We start from the raw sequence: 17,307 nt of genomic DNA on the forward strand, positions 1-17,307 counted from the left end.
CAGGCCGAATTCTCATTGCATCTCTTTACTGTGGATGTCCCTGTCACCATCACAGCCACTGGGAAGAGCACACAACTTTAACCCCCCGTGTGCTAAGGGGGAGGGTGGGGACACTCGGGGCTATAAAACTAGCTATGTACACAGAGTATTAGGGAGAACGCCACCCCAGGCATGCACATGTCTGGGCACAGTGGGAGCTGGGGTGGAGCTCAGGTGGACGGTGTGGATGTGAGGTGGGCAGGTGGGCGTGTGCATGTTAGGACGTGCAGGGAAGGGCTTGGGAGGCGGCAGAAATACTGCTGGGGCCCCTGCTTCCAGCAGCCGGCTGGGCGTGTACCTCAGGGTCCTCCCAGGCTCCTCCACTTTAGGGGTGAGGTCCTGGTAAGAACCCCTTCCCTCCTAACCTGGACCTCAAGCTCAGAGTGGAGGGTGAAGCTGCCAGGCCAGGTCCCACCCAGGGGTCCAAGGGTGCAACCCCTTTCCCCACACACCACCGAGATCTGGGGGACCCTTTCCTACTGCTGACACGGACCAGGGCTGGGGTGCCTGGGCAGACTAAGGGGAAAAGGCAGGCAGGGGCATCTGTTTGGAAGACCAGGCTGTGGAGGGCGGTGAGGGGGACCCTGGCAGAAAAATGGCAGCTCTGGTATCAGGACTGCCATGGGGACACCCCAGCAGGTGGAGACATCCCCCAATCCTCAGGGATCTCCCAGAGATTGGACACTGGGGAGACCACCTCAGAATCTCCAGACAGACAGACAGATTGGCACTTAGGGGTCACCACAGCCTGGTCACCGCCGTGACTTCCATAGAGACAGGAGCTGGTCATTGGGGAGTCTCCCCACCTGGGGGCAGGGGACGGGGAGGGCAGCCGTGGTGGCCGGTCCCAGAGGCAGCAAGCAGTCCATCCTCTCAGGTGCAGAGGTGCCCTGGCCCCTAAGTGACACGGTACGTGGACGTGTTCTTGGGCTCCGTGCTGGGGACGCACCAGTCGCCGGCCTCCTGGATGGTCTGGTAGTGGCGCCAGGCAGACTTGTTGTAGACGGGCAGGCGCTCCACCGAGTCCGTGGACAGGGCCTGGGGAGTGTCAGGCTCAGCCTCGCCCACTGCCCCGCCCGCGCCTGCCCACTGCTCAGCAGTCCACCCAGGCCCCAGGGCGGACTGTGCTGGCCACTGACTCTATCGGCCCCGCCAAGTGCCAGACATGCTGAGACAACCCAGCCTGGCCCAGGGAGACCCCCAAGGGCCTGTCCCTCTGTGTCTTGCTCCTGCCCATTCGAGGAGGCTGGGCCGAGTGTTCTTGAAGGTCATCAGCTCTGGGCCTCCATGTCCTCCTGAGCCGAATGACAGATTCTCTATGGCCACCCGCCTTCCGTCTGGGTCTGACAAGTCAGCGTCCCCAGAGCAGGGTCTTAGTCACGGACCACGGACTCCCTGAAACTGCCTGTCAGGGTGGGAGCGTCTGGGGCCTGGGGGCCTGTAGCTTTGCTCTGATTCTGTCTGGAACTGGGCAAGGGCTGGAGGGATGGAAAAGGAATCTAACACGCTCAGCAGGCAGGGACCCTCACCTTGAGATAGATGACGGCGTCCGTCCCAAAGCCCTCCATGGAGAAGAGCTGCAGGTCCCCCTGGAAGTACTTGGCATAGAGGCGGGAAATGGGGAGCCCGTACCCGAAGCCAGCCTGCAAGCGGACAGGACGGGAGTGTGATGAGGAGGCTGGCGCTGCAGCGACAGGTATACTGAGGGGTGCTGAGCTGGGGTCATGCAAGGGGTCCCCAGAACTCAGATGGGAGGGGACACAAAAGACAGGAGTCTCTGGGGCAAGACAGGAGCTATGGGGTGACGAAGGTCAGTCTGGGGGTGGGGGGGAGCTGAGGCGGCACTGTGGGTGTAGGGGCGTTAGCAGGGCAAGGGGAGGAGCTAGGTCCTGGCAGCCGGGGGATCTGGACAGGTCCTGGGGCTCCTCTGAATCTGTTTCCCAAACCCAGCTCTGCCTACTCCCCTGGGAATGGACAGGGAGGTGCTGAGTTGAACAAATGGTTAGTAACTTTGGGAGGAGAGACATGGGGGAGGGAGAACTGAGGAAGGGTGACGGACAGACCCACAGATAGGTAGGGAGGGGCAGGCTGGGCAGAGACAGGAGGAGCAGGGGCCCAGCCTCGGGAGAGGTGACGGACACCACACACAGCCACGTGAGAATGGGGAGACCCTGAGAGAGAAGGAAGCGAGAGAGGGAGGGTGACAGTTTGAGGAGAGAGGAAGAGGCAGGATCCTTTAGGGGCAGGAGGGGAGCTGAACGAAGCCATCTCACCAATGGGGTGCCCCCCGTGCCAGGCTGGGGGGTGGGTGCTGTGGAGTACATGTAGCTGAAGAGTTGTTCAATCTTCCTCAAGGGGACACCCCCACCTCGGTCACTCATCTAGGGGAGATGAGACATGGGGGCTCTCCAGCCTGTTTTCCACACCCCCGCACCCCCTGACCCCCTCGATCTTCTCCTGGGTTTCCCCACCCCCAGAGTCTTCCCAAGCCCACCTCCTGGCAGGAGGGAAGTGCCTCCTACTTCCCCACAAAGTCAAGGCTTACATACTTTGATGGACAGGTCTTCCTCTCCCAAGGCCACCATGACCTTGACAGGAGGGAGAACGAGGCTGGATTCATGGCTTTCCACGGTCGCTCGCATGGCATTCTGTGGAGGGAGAGGGAAGGATGAGTGAGAGAAGCCGAGCCCTGGCCGCCTCCAACCCCACAAAGTGCTATCTCAGCTGCCTCACCTTGAAGAGTTCAAAAAGCATGTGGTAGAGATGGGAGGGGACATAGACCATGTGAATTGGCTGTTTAGAGTCGGATGCTGCGGGGAAATCAAGACCAATGATTAGGAAATGCATTCACCCAGCATCCAGCACCCAGCACTCAACCACCATCCATTAACCATCCATCTGCTGCTCAATTCACCGAGCATTCACTCATCCATCTACCCATTCACTCAGGGTCCATTCAACCATCTATCCATATAGTACCATACATTATACAATGTCCATCGTCTATCTATCCATCCATCCTGTCCATTCAATATCCACTAATTCCTCTATCTACTCACCCACTGTCCATTCAGCCATCCAATGGTCCTTCAGTCTATGCGTCTGCTCAAACATCTATCCTTTCCATCTATCTATTCATTCACAGAGTATATCTCCACCCTTCCATTCACCCGTTTATCTATCCATCTATTCATCATTTAAGTATCATTTAGTATCCATCTCTCCTGTACCCAGCCCCCTAGCATTCACCTGGACACCAGAACCCCCTGCTTTCACCCTGGGGGAGAGGGCAGGGTACTGCCCAGGTGATGCCTACATCAGTCCCGTTTCCCGAGAATCACTGTAGCCTGGATTTTCTTGGTGTTAGGGACAGCATTTTCCCCTGGTGTCTGGCACAGAGATTTGTAGGTAGCAGGAGCTCAATAAATGTGCAATGGATCAAGGAATGAAGGGCTCTCAGGCCCTGTGCTGGGCAGTGAGGACATAAAGAGAAATAAAATTCAGCCGTACCCTCTTAGAAATGCAAGTCTAGACCGAGAAACACACAACTGACTTTCACATCAGGTGTTGTACCCAGAGCTGTAAGCCAAGCCCTGGGCTGGATACCAAAGTGAAGTGGGCTGCCTCTGCCCTTAGGTCTTGGTCCCCAGGTAATTCAAACAGCAATACAGAGGTACACGGGGACGGGCCGGGGCCCGCTGGCTTCTCTGGGAGGCCTGGGAAGGCTTTCAGAGGAGCTGGACTTGAACTGGGCCTTAGCGAACATTAGGATATAGGCAGGTGACTGTCGGGTACAGGGCACGAAACACCTCAGATTTCTGGCACACGGGCAGGGCGTGGCTGAGGGGCAGCTGGGGGAGGGGTAGAGGTAGCTCCCAGGTCCCTGATCCTCCTCTCCTGTCCTCCCCGGCTCTCAACAAGCCCTGACACCACTATCTCCAAGATATTTATCAAACCCACCCTCTACTTCTCACCTCTGAGGCCTTCCCCTGCCCTTGCCTGGATTCCTGCAGTGACCTCTTAGCTGCTCTTCCAGCGTCCTCTCTGCCTCCTCTAAATATCTTTAGAATGTAAGCTGTCAGATCCTGTCATCACCGGTGCTACAAACCCTCCAATGGCTCCTGCTGCACTCAAAAGCCCAGCTGCTGTCCGTGGCCCACGGGTCCGGCACGCCCAGCCTCTCTCCAGCCCGTCACCCCTGCGATCTCCGAGCCCCAGCACTGCTCCTTCTGGTCCTTGACTGCCCTGTCCCAAGTAGGACGCTGTCACTGTGCTCTGGAGCCATTCTTCCCTCCCTCATTCACTAATAGATACCCCTCCCCCAGGGCTTTCACTGGCACATGGCTACCCAGCTAGAGACGAATTCTCTGTGTCCCTTGCGGCTGGGTAGCCAGGTGACTTAGGGAAATGATGTGTTTGGGCCCTGCCTTCCCCGTCCCCTTCTCCAGGCCGGAGAGGGAAACCTCTTCCATAATTAAGCCCCTGTTATTTGGATTCTGGGAAGGCAGCCAGACTAACTAACAGCCCAGCTAATCCACCATTCTGCCCATCACCGTCACGTGACCCCATTGTGTTTCCTGCCAGTCCCTTCACATGATATGAAAGTGTCTTGTATACTGTTTGTTCACTGGACAAAGGCTTCATTCCTCAACCTCCCGGCACCAAGAATGGCAGCTCCATCAGCACAGGGACCTTGCCTGCTATGTTTACTGCTGGATGAACGCAGGTTCACCTTGTCCGCACGGAAAAAGACATGCAGCTGGGATTGACAATAGCTTTATCGACTCAAATTAACGTCACAAGGCAACTGTAAAGCTCTGTATTTACCAAGTGAATAATAATACTAATAAAAAATAGCTCTGCTCCTCCCCTATCCAGATTACAGTTCATTTCCTAACTCCCAGTCCCAGCCCTTGGACACACACACACACACACACACGCAGCTTTGCTCACTCACCGTTGATCTCCTGGATCTCCAGATCAGGTGATGCCATGTAGTACTTGTCACACAGGAGCTTGGCCATGTCATAGGCATCTGAGAGAAGAGAGGGGTCATCCAGGGAATGGGGGGCTCACCCAGCAAGCAGTCTTCTTGGCACCAACACTGGGCATCCCTAACACTAAACCCAGGGGGATGTGGCCCCCACCCACTGGGGAATGGGTCACCCTCTGGCCAGGGAAGCTTGGTGGGGTCCCTGGGCTCCTCTGGGGACCAGGCGCATGGGGAAGGCTCACCTTTCACCACCTCAGAGATGCAACAGTTGGGGTCGATGCTGCCGATGTGTTTGGGGTGGGCTGGGTTGGTGCTGCCGTCAAAGATCAGGGCTGCGGGGGAAGGAGGGAGCTGCTGTTGGGGCTCTCCCTCCTCCCCAGGGCTCTCCACTCTCTACCCCTACTCCTAACGTCTCTGACCCTAAAGCTGCCCCCCTCCCCACCCTCCTGTCCTCTCTCCTCTGATCGATCCCTCCAGTGAGAGTTTTACGAATAACACACTGAACACTTTTTAAAGGGGTGGCCTGATTCTGTAAACAGTTAAAACGATGGATCTCACGCTGCCATGACCGCCCCCCCCGCCGCCCCCGCCCCCTGCTCACTGTGCTGGTTGATGAGCATGCGGATGGAGATGCGGCTGAGGTAGAAGCGGTCCAGGAAGTACTGGATGTTCTGGTTGGACACGGGGTCGTCGCCGTAGGCGTCCTTGTACTCGAGCACGCCCTGTGCCATGGTGGGCACCACGTCGTTGTGGCGGTTCCGGATGGTGACCAGGGCCTCGGTGAACCTGCGGGGGAGGGCAGATGTTGGCCCCCACCCAGGCCCAGCCTAGAGACACCCTCAGACTCTCTGCGTCTGGCCTCCTCGCCACGGTCACCCACTCAACCCTTCTCAACCCGATGGTCACACAGCACCCACCCCATTCCTCCCGAAGCCCTCACTGACCTTCCCGCTGCCTGCCTGACTGCCTGGGAGCTCCCCCATCAGACTCAGGGCGCCCCGAGGACAGGAGCTGTCTCCCCCGTCAGATTGGATATCCTGAGAGCAGGGGTCATGTCTTCCATCCTGTCCGCACTTCCATCCTGCCCCTGGGACCATGACCATAGATGCCGCTCGCCTACACCTGCCCTCCCGCCCCCAACAGGGCCCTCACTCACTGGCTCAGGGTGCGTTGGTCCTCTGGGTCCTTGTCCAGAAACACCATGATGTCCAGGAGGCTCTGGACATACCTGTGGGCAGGGAACAGGGGGAGACATCGCCTCAGCTCTGGGCGGGCCCCCTTCCCACCCGACTCAGCTGCCCCCGCCCGGGTTTTGTCCCTCGTGTGGGCACCGCATGGAGCTGTGCTCGCTGACAAGCTGCATCACAAACCCTCTTCCTCCATGTGCATGAGTCTCCCTGACAACAGTGAGTTATGCAAGAAAACCTCCAACGTGATGGTCCCCCTTCGAGCACCTTTGCTTTGGGATCCTAGAACAGGAGTCTCAGAAGGGCCTTGCAGACCATCCATCCAGAGGGTCTCCAGGATTAGGAGACTGGGGCCCAGATGGGGCACGGGACACAAGGGCTGGCAGTGAGAGGAGGCTGGGGCAAGTCACTCTACCTCCTGAGTCCCATCCTGGAGACTGTCTGCCCACAGGTGTTGCAGGCCATGGGCTCCCCCAGAGAGGGGGCCGAGTGAGGAGGAGGAGAGACCATACCCCCGACTCGGGGTTTGGCGGGCTTGAGCTGGGCACCAGGAGCCGTGCCATCTGCCAGGGAACTGGATTAAATGGGAGCTGGGAAGAACTGGGGGTGGGGTGGGCAGGCCCAGCTCTGACAAGCCTGAGTGCTCACTCCCCTCCGAAGGGCCCAGCAGGAGTGGTGCCTCCATCTGCAGGCCTGGTCAGGAGGCCAGCTTCCCGAGGCTCTAGAAAGAGCTGGTAACCAAGGCGAGTGCTGGGAAGCCCTAACTCAGGGACAGCAGGAGGCTAGCTGCTGCAAGGGAGTCAGGGCGACCTGTGGCAGAAGGTGGTACCGATCTGGAGCCACTGTTCCCTGCTCCCCTGAGCCAGGACACCCAGTTTCCCCGCTAACATGCCTCTTGCAGCTTGTTCTACTGGGGGAGGCGGAGAGCTGAGCCTCTCTCTGGCAGAAACACTTCGAGCCAATAGGAAGGAGGGCTACCCATGGCCCTGAGCAGGGAGGGCCCCTGGGGCCTACCAGCCTCTCAGAAAAGGCTCCTCCCTCTCTTGCTTCAGACGGGAGAGAGCCCTAGCAGGTTTGGCTCAGTGGGTAGAGCATCAGCCTGAGGACTGAAGGGTCCCGGGTTCGATTCTAGCAAGGGCACATGCCCCAGTTGCTGGCTCAATCCCCACTAGGGGGCATTCAGGAGGCAGCCGATCAATGATTCTCTCTCATCATTGATGTTTCTATCTCTCTCTCCCTCTCCCTTCCTCTCTGAAATCAATAAAAAAAAAATCTATGTTTAAAAAAAATAAAAAGGCAGGCGAGAATTTAAGAGAGCTAGTTTTGGAGCTGGCTCTGCAGGGTCCCATTCCTGGCTTTTGCTCCTTGGGCTGTGTGGCCCTGGGTAAGTCACGGAGCCTCTCTGGGCTTGGGTCTCCTCATCAGAAGGGGCGGGGGTGGGAGGTTTATACTAAATGCTATCACTGCTTCTTGTCGGGATTAAATGTGATAATTAGCTCAGTGCCCAGTACACAGTGAGCGCTCTCTACATGTCCGGTGGGTCAAACCCTGTCAGCAGCTGAGTGCATCCTGAGTCCCCAGGTGGCATGTGACACCCTCCTCCTGGGCACAGGCTCTGAACACACCATGCTTTCCCCCATCATGCTCTGGGCAGCCAGTGCTATCAGGCACTGGGCTGTCCCTGCCTAGTGCGCCCCGTGCTCCTCAGGTGGCAGCACAGAGAGCAGAAGACAGGGTATCCCAGAGAGAAGAGATCGGCCCATCCCTGCAGCCCCGGCGGGCAGAGTGGCACTCCTAAGGCCTCACCCTGTCTCCCTGGAGAATACTAACAGCCAACGCTGACACCGTGCCCGCTAGTGCACACCTGTGCTCAGAGTCTACGCGGGGCCCCTCACCTCCAAGTCACCTTGGTGAGCATACAGTTCAGTAAGTCCTCACTTAACGCTGTCATATGTTCTGTCACCTTAAGCAAAGCAGGGATAGCGAAACCAGTTTTACCAGAGGCTACGTGATACACACAAGAGTTAAATTCCTACAGCATCTCATCGATGTTATAATGAAATGACAAAGAATGACCCAAAGTTTCCAAGGACCTGCAGTATGTCCCCCTTTTTGCAGACAAGGAAACCAGCTGAGAGAGGGCAGGGGAGAGGCCCCTGGCCACACAGTAAGCAGCTGCGCTGGAATTCAAACCCAGGTCGGTCTGACGTCAAGCCCACACCACACGGCCAACTGCGCCCCATGCACACTGGTCCTAACAGCAATGCCGATGGTGCTGGTCATGGCAGGCAGCAGTTCCTGGGCACCGGCCCTGTGCCAGGGCTCTGCTCCATGCTTCCCTGCTTCCCACGGCAACCTCCACCATCACCCCACAGGTAGCTGCTGCTGCCCCTTTTCATAGGTGAGGAAGTTAACCTGCAAACGGAGGTTCCTCTCTCGCAGGCCTGTGTGACTCCAGTTCCTTGTTCCCTCATCATGCCCAGCATCAAGCTTTGTGTTCACATGATTCTTGCACAGAGAGGGGCTTGGGGAGGGGGCCTGCAAGTGTGCAATGCTGGGGACAGGTAGAGAGAGGAAGGGGAGCAGACCAGCTGGAGAGTGGGGGCCCTGGAATCCCTTCCCAAGACCCAGAGGGCAGGCAGAGAGGGAGGGGTGGGAGCTAGAGGTCCTGGCCAGCTTGGTGGTACTTGGCCAGGAGCAGGGAGGTCAGTGCCCAGGGGTAGGGTTAGTGCTCTAGTTGCAAGCACCGCCCCTCGTGGCTGCCTACTGAACCGTAGAGGGCAGAAAGGGGCCTGGCCACATGGGCAATGAAGTACAGCAAAGGGCACCAGAAGAGACTGGCAATGGGCAGGGCCAGGATGGGGAGAGCTGCCAGCCCCAGGCCTTAGTCTCCTGGACTGAAGCAGGGTTCAGGCTCCTTGCCTGCCTCCCTCACGGGGCCACTCCTGCAGGGGAGTGGTTCTGGGTGTACTCTTGGACGGGAGAGCAGGGGATGAGGATTTTCCCAGGGGACCCCAGTCTTGGCCTGAAGCCCTGCAAGGGCCTGGTACACACAAGGGTCAGGGCTAGATCTTGGTCCTAAGGACAAGACACTGGTGCTGGAGCCACGCTGGCTCCTGGGCTGCACAGCCCTCTGAGGGCCCGAGAAAGAACCGGGCTTGGACACGGGAGGCCTGAAAGCAGCGGTGCAATGACAGGTGCGTCACTTCCGGTTTACACCCTGGCAGGCAGCACAGGCAGCGTGGGGGCCGCGTATGCTTAGGGAGGGCCGGGCCTGCCAACCTCAGCTGTAAACAAGGCCGCCAAGACTCCCCTAGTGAGATCTGGAGCTCCCCCTCCTACACACACACACACACACGCACACACACACACACACACGCACACACACACACGCACACGCACACGCACACACACACACACACACGCACGCACGCACACGCCCAAACCCTGCCTTTAGAGGCTTTCTAGCCAGTTCAGCCTGGACAGGGGAGGGAGAAGGGGTGGAATGCCAGAGAGGAGGAGGAGGGAGTGTGGGCATGTATATGTGCGCAGCAATGTTGGAATGAGTGTGCATCGGGGAGAGGTGCCCAGAGCCTTGTATGGAAGGAGGCAGCGCTGATGCGTGTGGAGTATGTGTAAGTCTGTGTGCCCGTGGGTGTGTGAGAGTGTGTGTGTCTTGTGCATTAGTGTCCATGCCTCTGGGGACAAGGGTGTGGACAGGCAATGGGCGTTGGGGAGGGGAGAGGGGCTGATGTGTCCTGCACCTGGAAGTCACCCTATGAAAGGGTGGGGGGTGGAGACCCTGACCAGGCAGACTTGAGCCATTCAGGTCCCCATCTGCAAAATGGGGCTCACAGCAGTGGCACTCAGAGATGATGCAGTCGCTAGTTTCCACTCTGATTACATAAGGAGTGGCTGAGGGAGCCAACGGGAGGGCTTGGCTAAAGCCCCAGCCCGGGCCTGGCAGAGCGGGCTGTGGCTGTGGGAGCCTGTGCTGATGGTGGCTATTCTCTTCAAGGGCCAGGACATTTTCCTGCGGGGGGATGGGCGGGGGGGGAGGGTCCTCCGCAGGTGGGGTTTGGCATCCATACACCTTGCTGACCCACAAGGGAGGTTCCTAAGGTGCTGACCTGCAATATGACCTCCCACCCCTCTCCCTGGCAAAGACTCTCATTAGTGACTCGCTGTCATCGGATTCGACTCTGCTACTTTCCCGTACCCTCCATTTCCCCGCCGACTCCGCACCCTCCCTCAGGCTGTCCTTCATCCTAGAGGAGTCAAGGCTGCCCTGTCTGTGCTCCAGCAACACTAGCCATCAAGCAAGGTCCTGTGACGTAAATCCTCCTTTCCCACCAACTGTGATGTGGAATCTGACCCCAGGCCACCGCCCAGAACGCAGCCCTCTGCCTTTCCCTTCAAGAATGCAGCCTCCAGCGCACCCAGCCTCGGTGGGAATCCGAGCTCTCCAAAGGACTGAGCGATCTCGGGCAAGGTTCCTAATCTCGCTGAACCTCGGTTACTCGTTGATACAATGGGGACAGTAACAAGGCCTGCCTCCCAGGGCTGCTGTGAAGGTTAAACAGCTAATACGGGGCCACACTTCGAGCAGTTTCTGATGCACAGCAGGCCCCCAGGTCTGTTTCCTATGTCATCGTCATCATTATCGTCACTACATGGTCTCAGAGAACTTCTGCCATAACCTTTGCCTGGAGGAGCTGTGGGGAGAAGCCAGGGGCATCACCTGTGTTTACAGACCCCCCCTCCCCCTTTCACATCTAGCAGTGGCACTCGGCCCTTAGAAACAGCCTGGATCCCCATTTTACAGATGAGGAAACCGAGGCTCAGAGAGGCCACGTGGTTCATACCAAGGATTAAGGTCCCAGCAAGGAGCAAAGCCAAGCCTCGGAGTCAAGCTTGCTTGCTGATGCCACACCCAGGGCTTTCCAGCACCTTCCAGTCTCTTCCAAACAGGGCCCCCTATATGAAGTTTGTCCAGCTGAAATAATTTATCAGGTTCATTTAGAACCAGGACTTCTCCTCTTGCTCTTGGTTCCTGCCTAGCACCTCTCCCAGCCGAGTAGAAACTCCATTAGCTATTGCCCCATATTGGCTATTCACCACCACCACCACCGCCACCGCCACCACTACTAGTATTTGTACAGGACTTTTCCGTTTTGTTCCTTATTCATCAGACTTTGAAGCTAGTGGCCATCTTGTCATACGCCCTGGTAGGTCATCCCCCTCCTCGCATGCAAACTCTGCCCACCTCTACCGCCCCCATCCCCCAAGCTGGCAGGGTTCTCCTGGAGGAGGGCTGCATGCTCTCAAGGCAGCCACCTCATCCCTGTCCTGACTGGACAGTCCCTCCTTCCCTCAGACCTCTCTCACTTGCTGCAGCCAATGCCCGTTCTGGCAACAACCTCCGCTGGCTGACTCCCCAGGGTGCCAGACACTCCAGCAATCCCTTCGCCGGCTCTCCTCTGAGCCGAGTCATCACTGGGGCTGTTTTCTCTTGTCTAACTTCACCCCCTCCTGCTGTCAGTTGACATTACTGAGAGAAGAAGGCAGGCCAAGTTCCCACATGTGTAGCTGATTTTCAGGAAGGGACTTTGTGGGGCCCTGGGGATGTCATGGGCAGTTCAGCAGCTCCCTGTCCCAGCCTCCCCGCAATCCCTGGCTCTCCCAGGAACACAGTGTCCAGCGAGGGCCTGAGAAGCCAAGTCCTGGAGTCAGGGATCAGCTGAGAGGCGGCCAAGTCAATCAGCCAGACAGAGCCAGAGACGGCGTAGAGAACAGATGGCACCTTCTGTCTCCCCCCTATGACCTCCATGCTGCCCCACGGTGGGAAGCTCTGAGGTTCTGAGGTCTGGGACCTGGGAGGGACAGGGCTCAGCAAGGGGTAGCCTGGTTGGGCTACATGAAAATCATCTCTGTCCCCCCATCCCACCTTCACAGCTTTCCCTAGTAGCTCTACATCCACAAAACAAGCTCTCGGATGCCCTTGCTGGGCACTATCCTGCCTCCATGCCTTCTCACTAGCAGCTCCTTTGGCCTGGATGCCCTCCCCTTCTTTCTAGATCCAGCTCATCGAGGCCCAGTGACACATCGCCTCCTCTATGCCTTTCATACCCATTTCAACTGCCCTACAACTTTCTGGTTCAACTAACATTCACTCTGCACAGCCGGATGCCTGGCTTTGTGCACAAACACTTTCCTTCCATATTGCATCTCATTTAATTAGAATAAGTCATGCATATGCAGATCTACGCATAGAAAAAAATACCAGGAGGGCTCCAATAAAACCTTATGGAGCTGAGCCAGAGCACTGAGTGTTTGGTTATGGGGTGGAGGGCAGTGGTTGGCATTCTCTTCTACCTACTTTCTTTTGTGTTTTCCAAATGCCAAAGTCAACACGTTACACTTCCTCAATGAGGGTAAAAAGCCCCAACCGGTGTTCCTTTTAAATAATATTTTTATTCTGAAATAAAATTAACCCTTCAGCAGCTCACTGTTCCTACCACTCTCTATGTAGTGCTTAATTCGACTTCTTTTATTCTGCCTCCCGCCACCCCGCCTCCGCCAAGATCATGGGCTCCCCTAGTTTGACCTTGGGCTCAGGGTTGGTGTGTTGCACCTGAATCCGAAAGGAAAGCACAGCCTGATCACACCCAGAGCAGCCAGACCGAGCAAGATTTCCGCACCCAAGACCAACCATGATTAGCCACCTATATGGCCAGTTACAGAGTAAACGTAGTTATTCTCTACGCGACTGGCCCGGGCTAATATCCAGTTACTTAACCCTGGACAGAGCTCTTGAGTGAGCGTTACCGAGAATTTTCCTCTGGTGCTGCTGCTTTGTGCAATAAACTTGTGACCTTTGCCCTCAGAAACTCTGGGTGTAGGTCCTGTGCCGATCTGAGTGTTTTCCAACATCCAAACCAGTGTGACTTGTAGCTCGGTCGATAGGAAGATTGGCTTCTTCCTGTTTCTGTCTCCCACAGTGTTGCCTCTGGTGAATATCACCCGCAGGCGCTGGGGTTTCAGGGCCAGGACTGGGGGCGAAGGCTCACGTTAGCCTGACGAGGTTATGGCAGTGAAAGGGGGTTCCTAGGTGGATCTGGGCTTTCCAGAGAAAGGAGGGTGGTAAGACACGAGGCTGGGAGCCTGATCTCAGTCCCTGCTCTGGCCTAGCATTTTGCTTGACTTTGAGTAACTCCCCAGGCTCCTGGAGCACTGTGCCTCCCCTCTGTCCCTGCCTCCGTCAAGGCTGCTGGGAGCATGGAGACTCCATCGCTGAGCCCAGGGCATCTGGCCATGGAGGGCGGTGTGGGGGCCTGGCCAGGGGTCTCACCAGCTCTGTACCAGCTGCACCGAGGGTGTGCCCAGCACCCGGTCAGGAAGCAGGTTGATCTCTTTCATGATGTTGGCCAGGCGCACGGGCAGCTCCTGCCTGAGGAAGGTGAAGGAGGTTTTCTCACAGGCATTACTGGACCCTGGAGGGAGAGAGAAAGAGGTGAGCGCACGAAGCTGCACACCGTCAGAGCCAGAGGACGTCTCAAGGGTCAGGTTGATTCAGTCCTTCATTTCCTGAGGATTCAGAGAAGTGGTCCGGGCACAGAGGAGGCAGCTCTCCCAATGCCTGCAGTGTTCTGACCTCCCCACCACCCCATCTAACCCGCCGGGGAGCGGCATCCTCTCCTCACCCCCAGCTGGACCCTGCTTTCCGCCAACAGCAGGGGGCAGATCCACTCCCAGGCCCATGGGGAGCTTGCTCTCCTGGTCTCAGTTACCTCACTGCTTCTCTTTCTTTCCCTCCTACCAGACACTCACTTCGGGGAAATTGGTCCAGGTGAGCAGAGCAGCCTGGGAAATCCATTCCTTCCCAGGCCCGGGCCCTGGCTGAGGGGAGTTATTCCTGGACCATTGCAGCTACAGGCCCCCAGCATCATCTCTGGCCCAACCCAGCATCACCCAACTGGTCTTGACGACCACGGTAGGCTGCCCCTGCGTTACTGCCCACCACCTGTGAGGCAGTTAGGGCCAAAGGATGGTAACCCAAATAGCTTGGTCCTTGGCTTGGCTTCCAAATGGAAAGATGGTGAAGGACTGAATGAGGCCACAGGCTACCGTCAGGAGACCCAGGTTCTAGTCCAGGTTTTGCTTCCAAATCCATCGCTCAGGACATGTCATGATCCTTCTGAAAGCCTCAGTTTCCCCCACTGTACTACACGTCGACCAGACTCTACTGTGAGCCCCTCCCGGCTGTGACATCTGTATAACTGGGGTCCATCCAGTCTGGACTAAACTTCTGCTAGGGGTTTCGAGTGGGCACAGGAGGCTTTCCTACATGGGGGCAGCTCAAACGGGTACAGGGCAGGTGGCCAAGTCCAGGAAACAGGTGCTCTGTCTCCTGGCTGCCCCCTCCCTGCCCGCTCCCAACAATGACGCAGCTGTAACCTGAGCCAGACACTGTCTCCTCAAGTCCTGCGAGTCCCGGGCACCCCCTCCTAATCCCCAGGTGGCATCATACAAACAACGTATAGTCCAACAGGGCCCACATGGTGTGACCAGCTGGCACAGCCTTGCTCCGGCTCGAGCCACCCCCAGAACCCTGATGGCGGGGGTTCCCAGCCTAGGAACCCAGGGGCAGGCAGCTGCGGGTGGGCACAAGCCGCCTGACTCCATCTCGTGGTGCCCTGGGCCCCGGCCCAGCTGGGGACAGGCAGTCAGGCCTAAGGGGATTTGATCTTCAAGTGTCCTTGCCCACAGCGACAGCTGGGGGGCCGGCTCCCTCAGTGAGTGGAGGGATCCTGGTCTGGGCCTCTCTCCTGTGGGCATCTTCTGAAAGAGCCCCTTCCTCACTGACCCCTCCCAGGTCTCCTTCCAGATGGCCCGCACCTCCTAGTGCTCCCCACCAGCAGCCCCCCACTTCCTCTCTGTCTCCCACTCTTAGCGTCAACAGGACCCATTATATAAGCCTGGACGGGGACCCCCACCTCCTTCCTGCCCTAATAGCACCCATCCACTGCCCCTTATTCTCCAAGACCCTCACAAAGCCCAGTAAGACACTGGGCCCCTCCCCCTATTCAACGCCCCCTACTGCCCACGAATAGTCTAGTCCAGGGACCCTTCAGCCCAGGTACCCGCGACCCCTTCGGGCCGGGTGGTCCCTGCCTCCCCGTTAACCCTTTCCTGCCCGCTGCCCTCCCAGCAACCCTTCCCCGTCAAGCAGGGCCTCTCTCTTCCGCGTGCATCCTTCTTGGCCGGGACCCCTCCATCCGCTCCACCCAGCACCCGCGGGGCCCACTCCGTACCGAAGTCCAGGAACTGCTTCATGGACAGCGGGGACGGAGAGAACTTGCTGAAGTGCTCGATGTACTTGGGCGCCCCGGCCAGGGACGCGTTCTTCAGCAGCGCGCGGAGCCAGCGCATGGCGGCGGGGTCGGGGTCGGGTGGCCGCGCGTCGGGCTCTCGCGCTCCGCTCGGCCCGGTTCGGCCCAACTCGGCCTAGCGGTTCCACCGCTCCTCCCCTGGCCCTGGCCTTCCTCCAAAACCCGGCCAATCGGCTGGAGGCGGCTCCCCGTCGCCGCCAATGGTCGCTCACAAACAACTCCGGGACAGCCAATCGCGTCCCGCTCCGGCACGTGGCTTCCCTCCCGGGCCCGCCCCCTCGCCCGGGTTGGCTGGGAACGGCCTGTTGTTTTCTTCAGGCCGCGCGGAGAGCCCGCCCCCCTCGGCTCCCTCCGCGGGGTCCCCAGCCTGGCCGCCGGTTAACCCCTCGGTCCCAGAGGCCCGTGATCTCCTCCTCCTTCGCCGCCTCTTCCCTTCCCGCTCCCTCCGCGGACCTCCAGTCTTGTCTTCCCTGATACGGCCCGGGTGGCTTTCAACGCGTCCCTGTGCTCCCAGAGGCCCTGTGTCAGCCTGATCCCCACCTGCTCGCCCGCAGTGGGTTCCCAGCCCGGGGACAGGGACTGTGAATGTTCACACACTTCGGGGGGAGGATGCAGCCCCCCGGACTCGCTCATACAGTCGCACAGCCCGCCCACGACACAAAGACCCAGCCACCAGCGGAGGCGAGGCAGCCCTTACCATCAGCGCTACGAGTGCAGAGTTCAAAACACTTTTTATTCTCCTCCAGCTCATTTGACCTGAGAAGGCAATTCCTCCGCCCTGGGCTTCCCTGAAGAAACGTCCAAGAAGGTGATTTGTGTTGGGGGAGCCAGGGAGCCCCCTTTCTCCAGCAGCCCCAGCTCTCTGGGAGGAGCGTAGCGCGCCCTCTCGCGGTTGGATGTGGTATGTCCTGTCCACCGACTCGCCTTTTTGATGGTTTTGCCTTTTCACTGCTCAGTCCTGGGCCTACACTTGCCAAGTGCTTAATATGTGCTAGGCTTTGTGCTGGGAACAGTAAACACAGACAGGATTAAGGCACATCATTTCTCAGTTTTGGAGCTAGCTGCATGAGTAAATAACTAAATGAATAGACGTAACAGAATGAGGTTATAGCCAACACAGAGCTATGGGCAAGGCCGCACATGGAAGGGACTCTTAGCTGATGAATAATAACCTATGTGCCAGGCACTGTTTGTATGCATTTTATCATTTAATTCTTCACCAGCTCTATGATGCTATTAATAGCTCCATTTTATAGATGAGGAAACTGAGGCTCATTTACAGCAAATCTGAACTTGTTACTTCTCTTGCTTACAGCCTTTCAAATACTCTCCACTTTTTTTTTTTTTGACTCTCCACTTTTTACTGGAGCCTTTCAAGTTCTCACGTGATCTGCTTTGGCTTAACTATCTAGCTAGCCTCATTTCTCCATATTCCACTGCTCAACTCCAAACCATACTTCTCTCCTGCTTTGAGTCAGCCTCCAGTCTCCAAGCTGTTGCAAATGCTGCCTCTTCTGCCTGGATACGAGAGCCACGGCCCTCTTCTGTAACGGTTGGGAGGTACCGTGGCCCCAAGGAGCTCAGGAAGCTTGGTGGTATAGAGGGTCCTTTTATGAAAGTGGGCATTGTTGTCTCTGCCATTATGTTTCTTTCATAAAAGTGTAGCTGCACCAGTCCTGAAAATGACTTATTCTCG

At 57.6% G+C, this 17,307-nt stretch overlaps 1 protein-coding gene across 1 annotated transcript; it reads right to left on the bottom strand.

Annotated features, from left to right (window-relative positions):
* Window positions 1-9: 9 nt before the first annotated feature.
* PDK2 (pyruvate dehydrogenase kinase 2) lies at window positions 10-15,746 on the bottom strand. Its single transcript, XM_006774234.2, has 11 exons — window positions 15,534-15,746; window positions 13,571-13,712; window positions 6,189-6,260; window positions 5,634-5,818; window positions 5,275-5,364; window positions 4,997-5,074; window positions 2,773-2,849; window positions 2,589-2,687; window positions 2,313-2,420; window positions 1,569-1,682; window positions 10-1,077 (listed from the first exon to the last, which is right to left on the bottom strand). Exons 1-11 carry the CDS (start codon window positions 15,649-15,651, stop codon window positions 937-939), a joined length of 1,224 nt encoding a protein of 407 aa, XP_006774297.1. The 5' UTR covers window positions 15,652-15,746; the 3' UTR covers window positions 10-936.
* Between the last annotated feature and the right edge of the window lie 1,561 nt (window positions 15,747-17,307).

Source organism: Myotis davidii, unplaced genomic scaffold, assembly GCF_000327345.1.
Source record: "Myotis davidii unplaced genomic scaffold, ASM32734v1 scaffold327, whole genome shotgun sequence".
Lineage (NCBI taxonomy): Eukaryota > Metazoa > Chordata > Mammalia > Chiroptera > Vespertilionidae > Myotis > Myotis davidii.

Bases quoted from the DNA above. Each gene is read 5' to 3' on its own strand.
- PDK2 (XM_006774234.2), bottom strand. From the start codon at position 15,651: ATGCGCTGGCTCCGCGCGCTGCTGAAGAACGCGTCCCTGGCCGGGGCG. The intron at 2,421-2,588 runs GTATGTAAGCCT...CATCTCCCCTAG, and splicing joins AGGAAGACCTGTCCATCAAA to ATGAGTGACCGAGGTGGGGG. The intron at 1,078-1,568 runs GTGAGGGTCCCT...GACACTCCCCAG, and splicing joins ACGCCGTCATCTATCTCAAG to GCCCTGTCCACGGACTCGGT.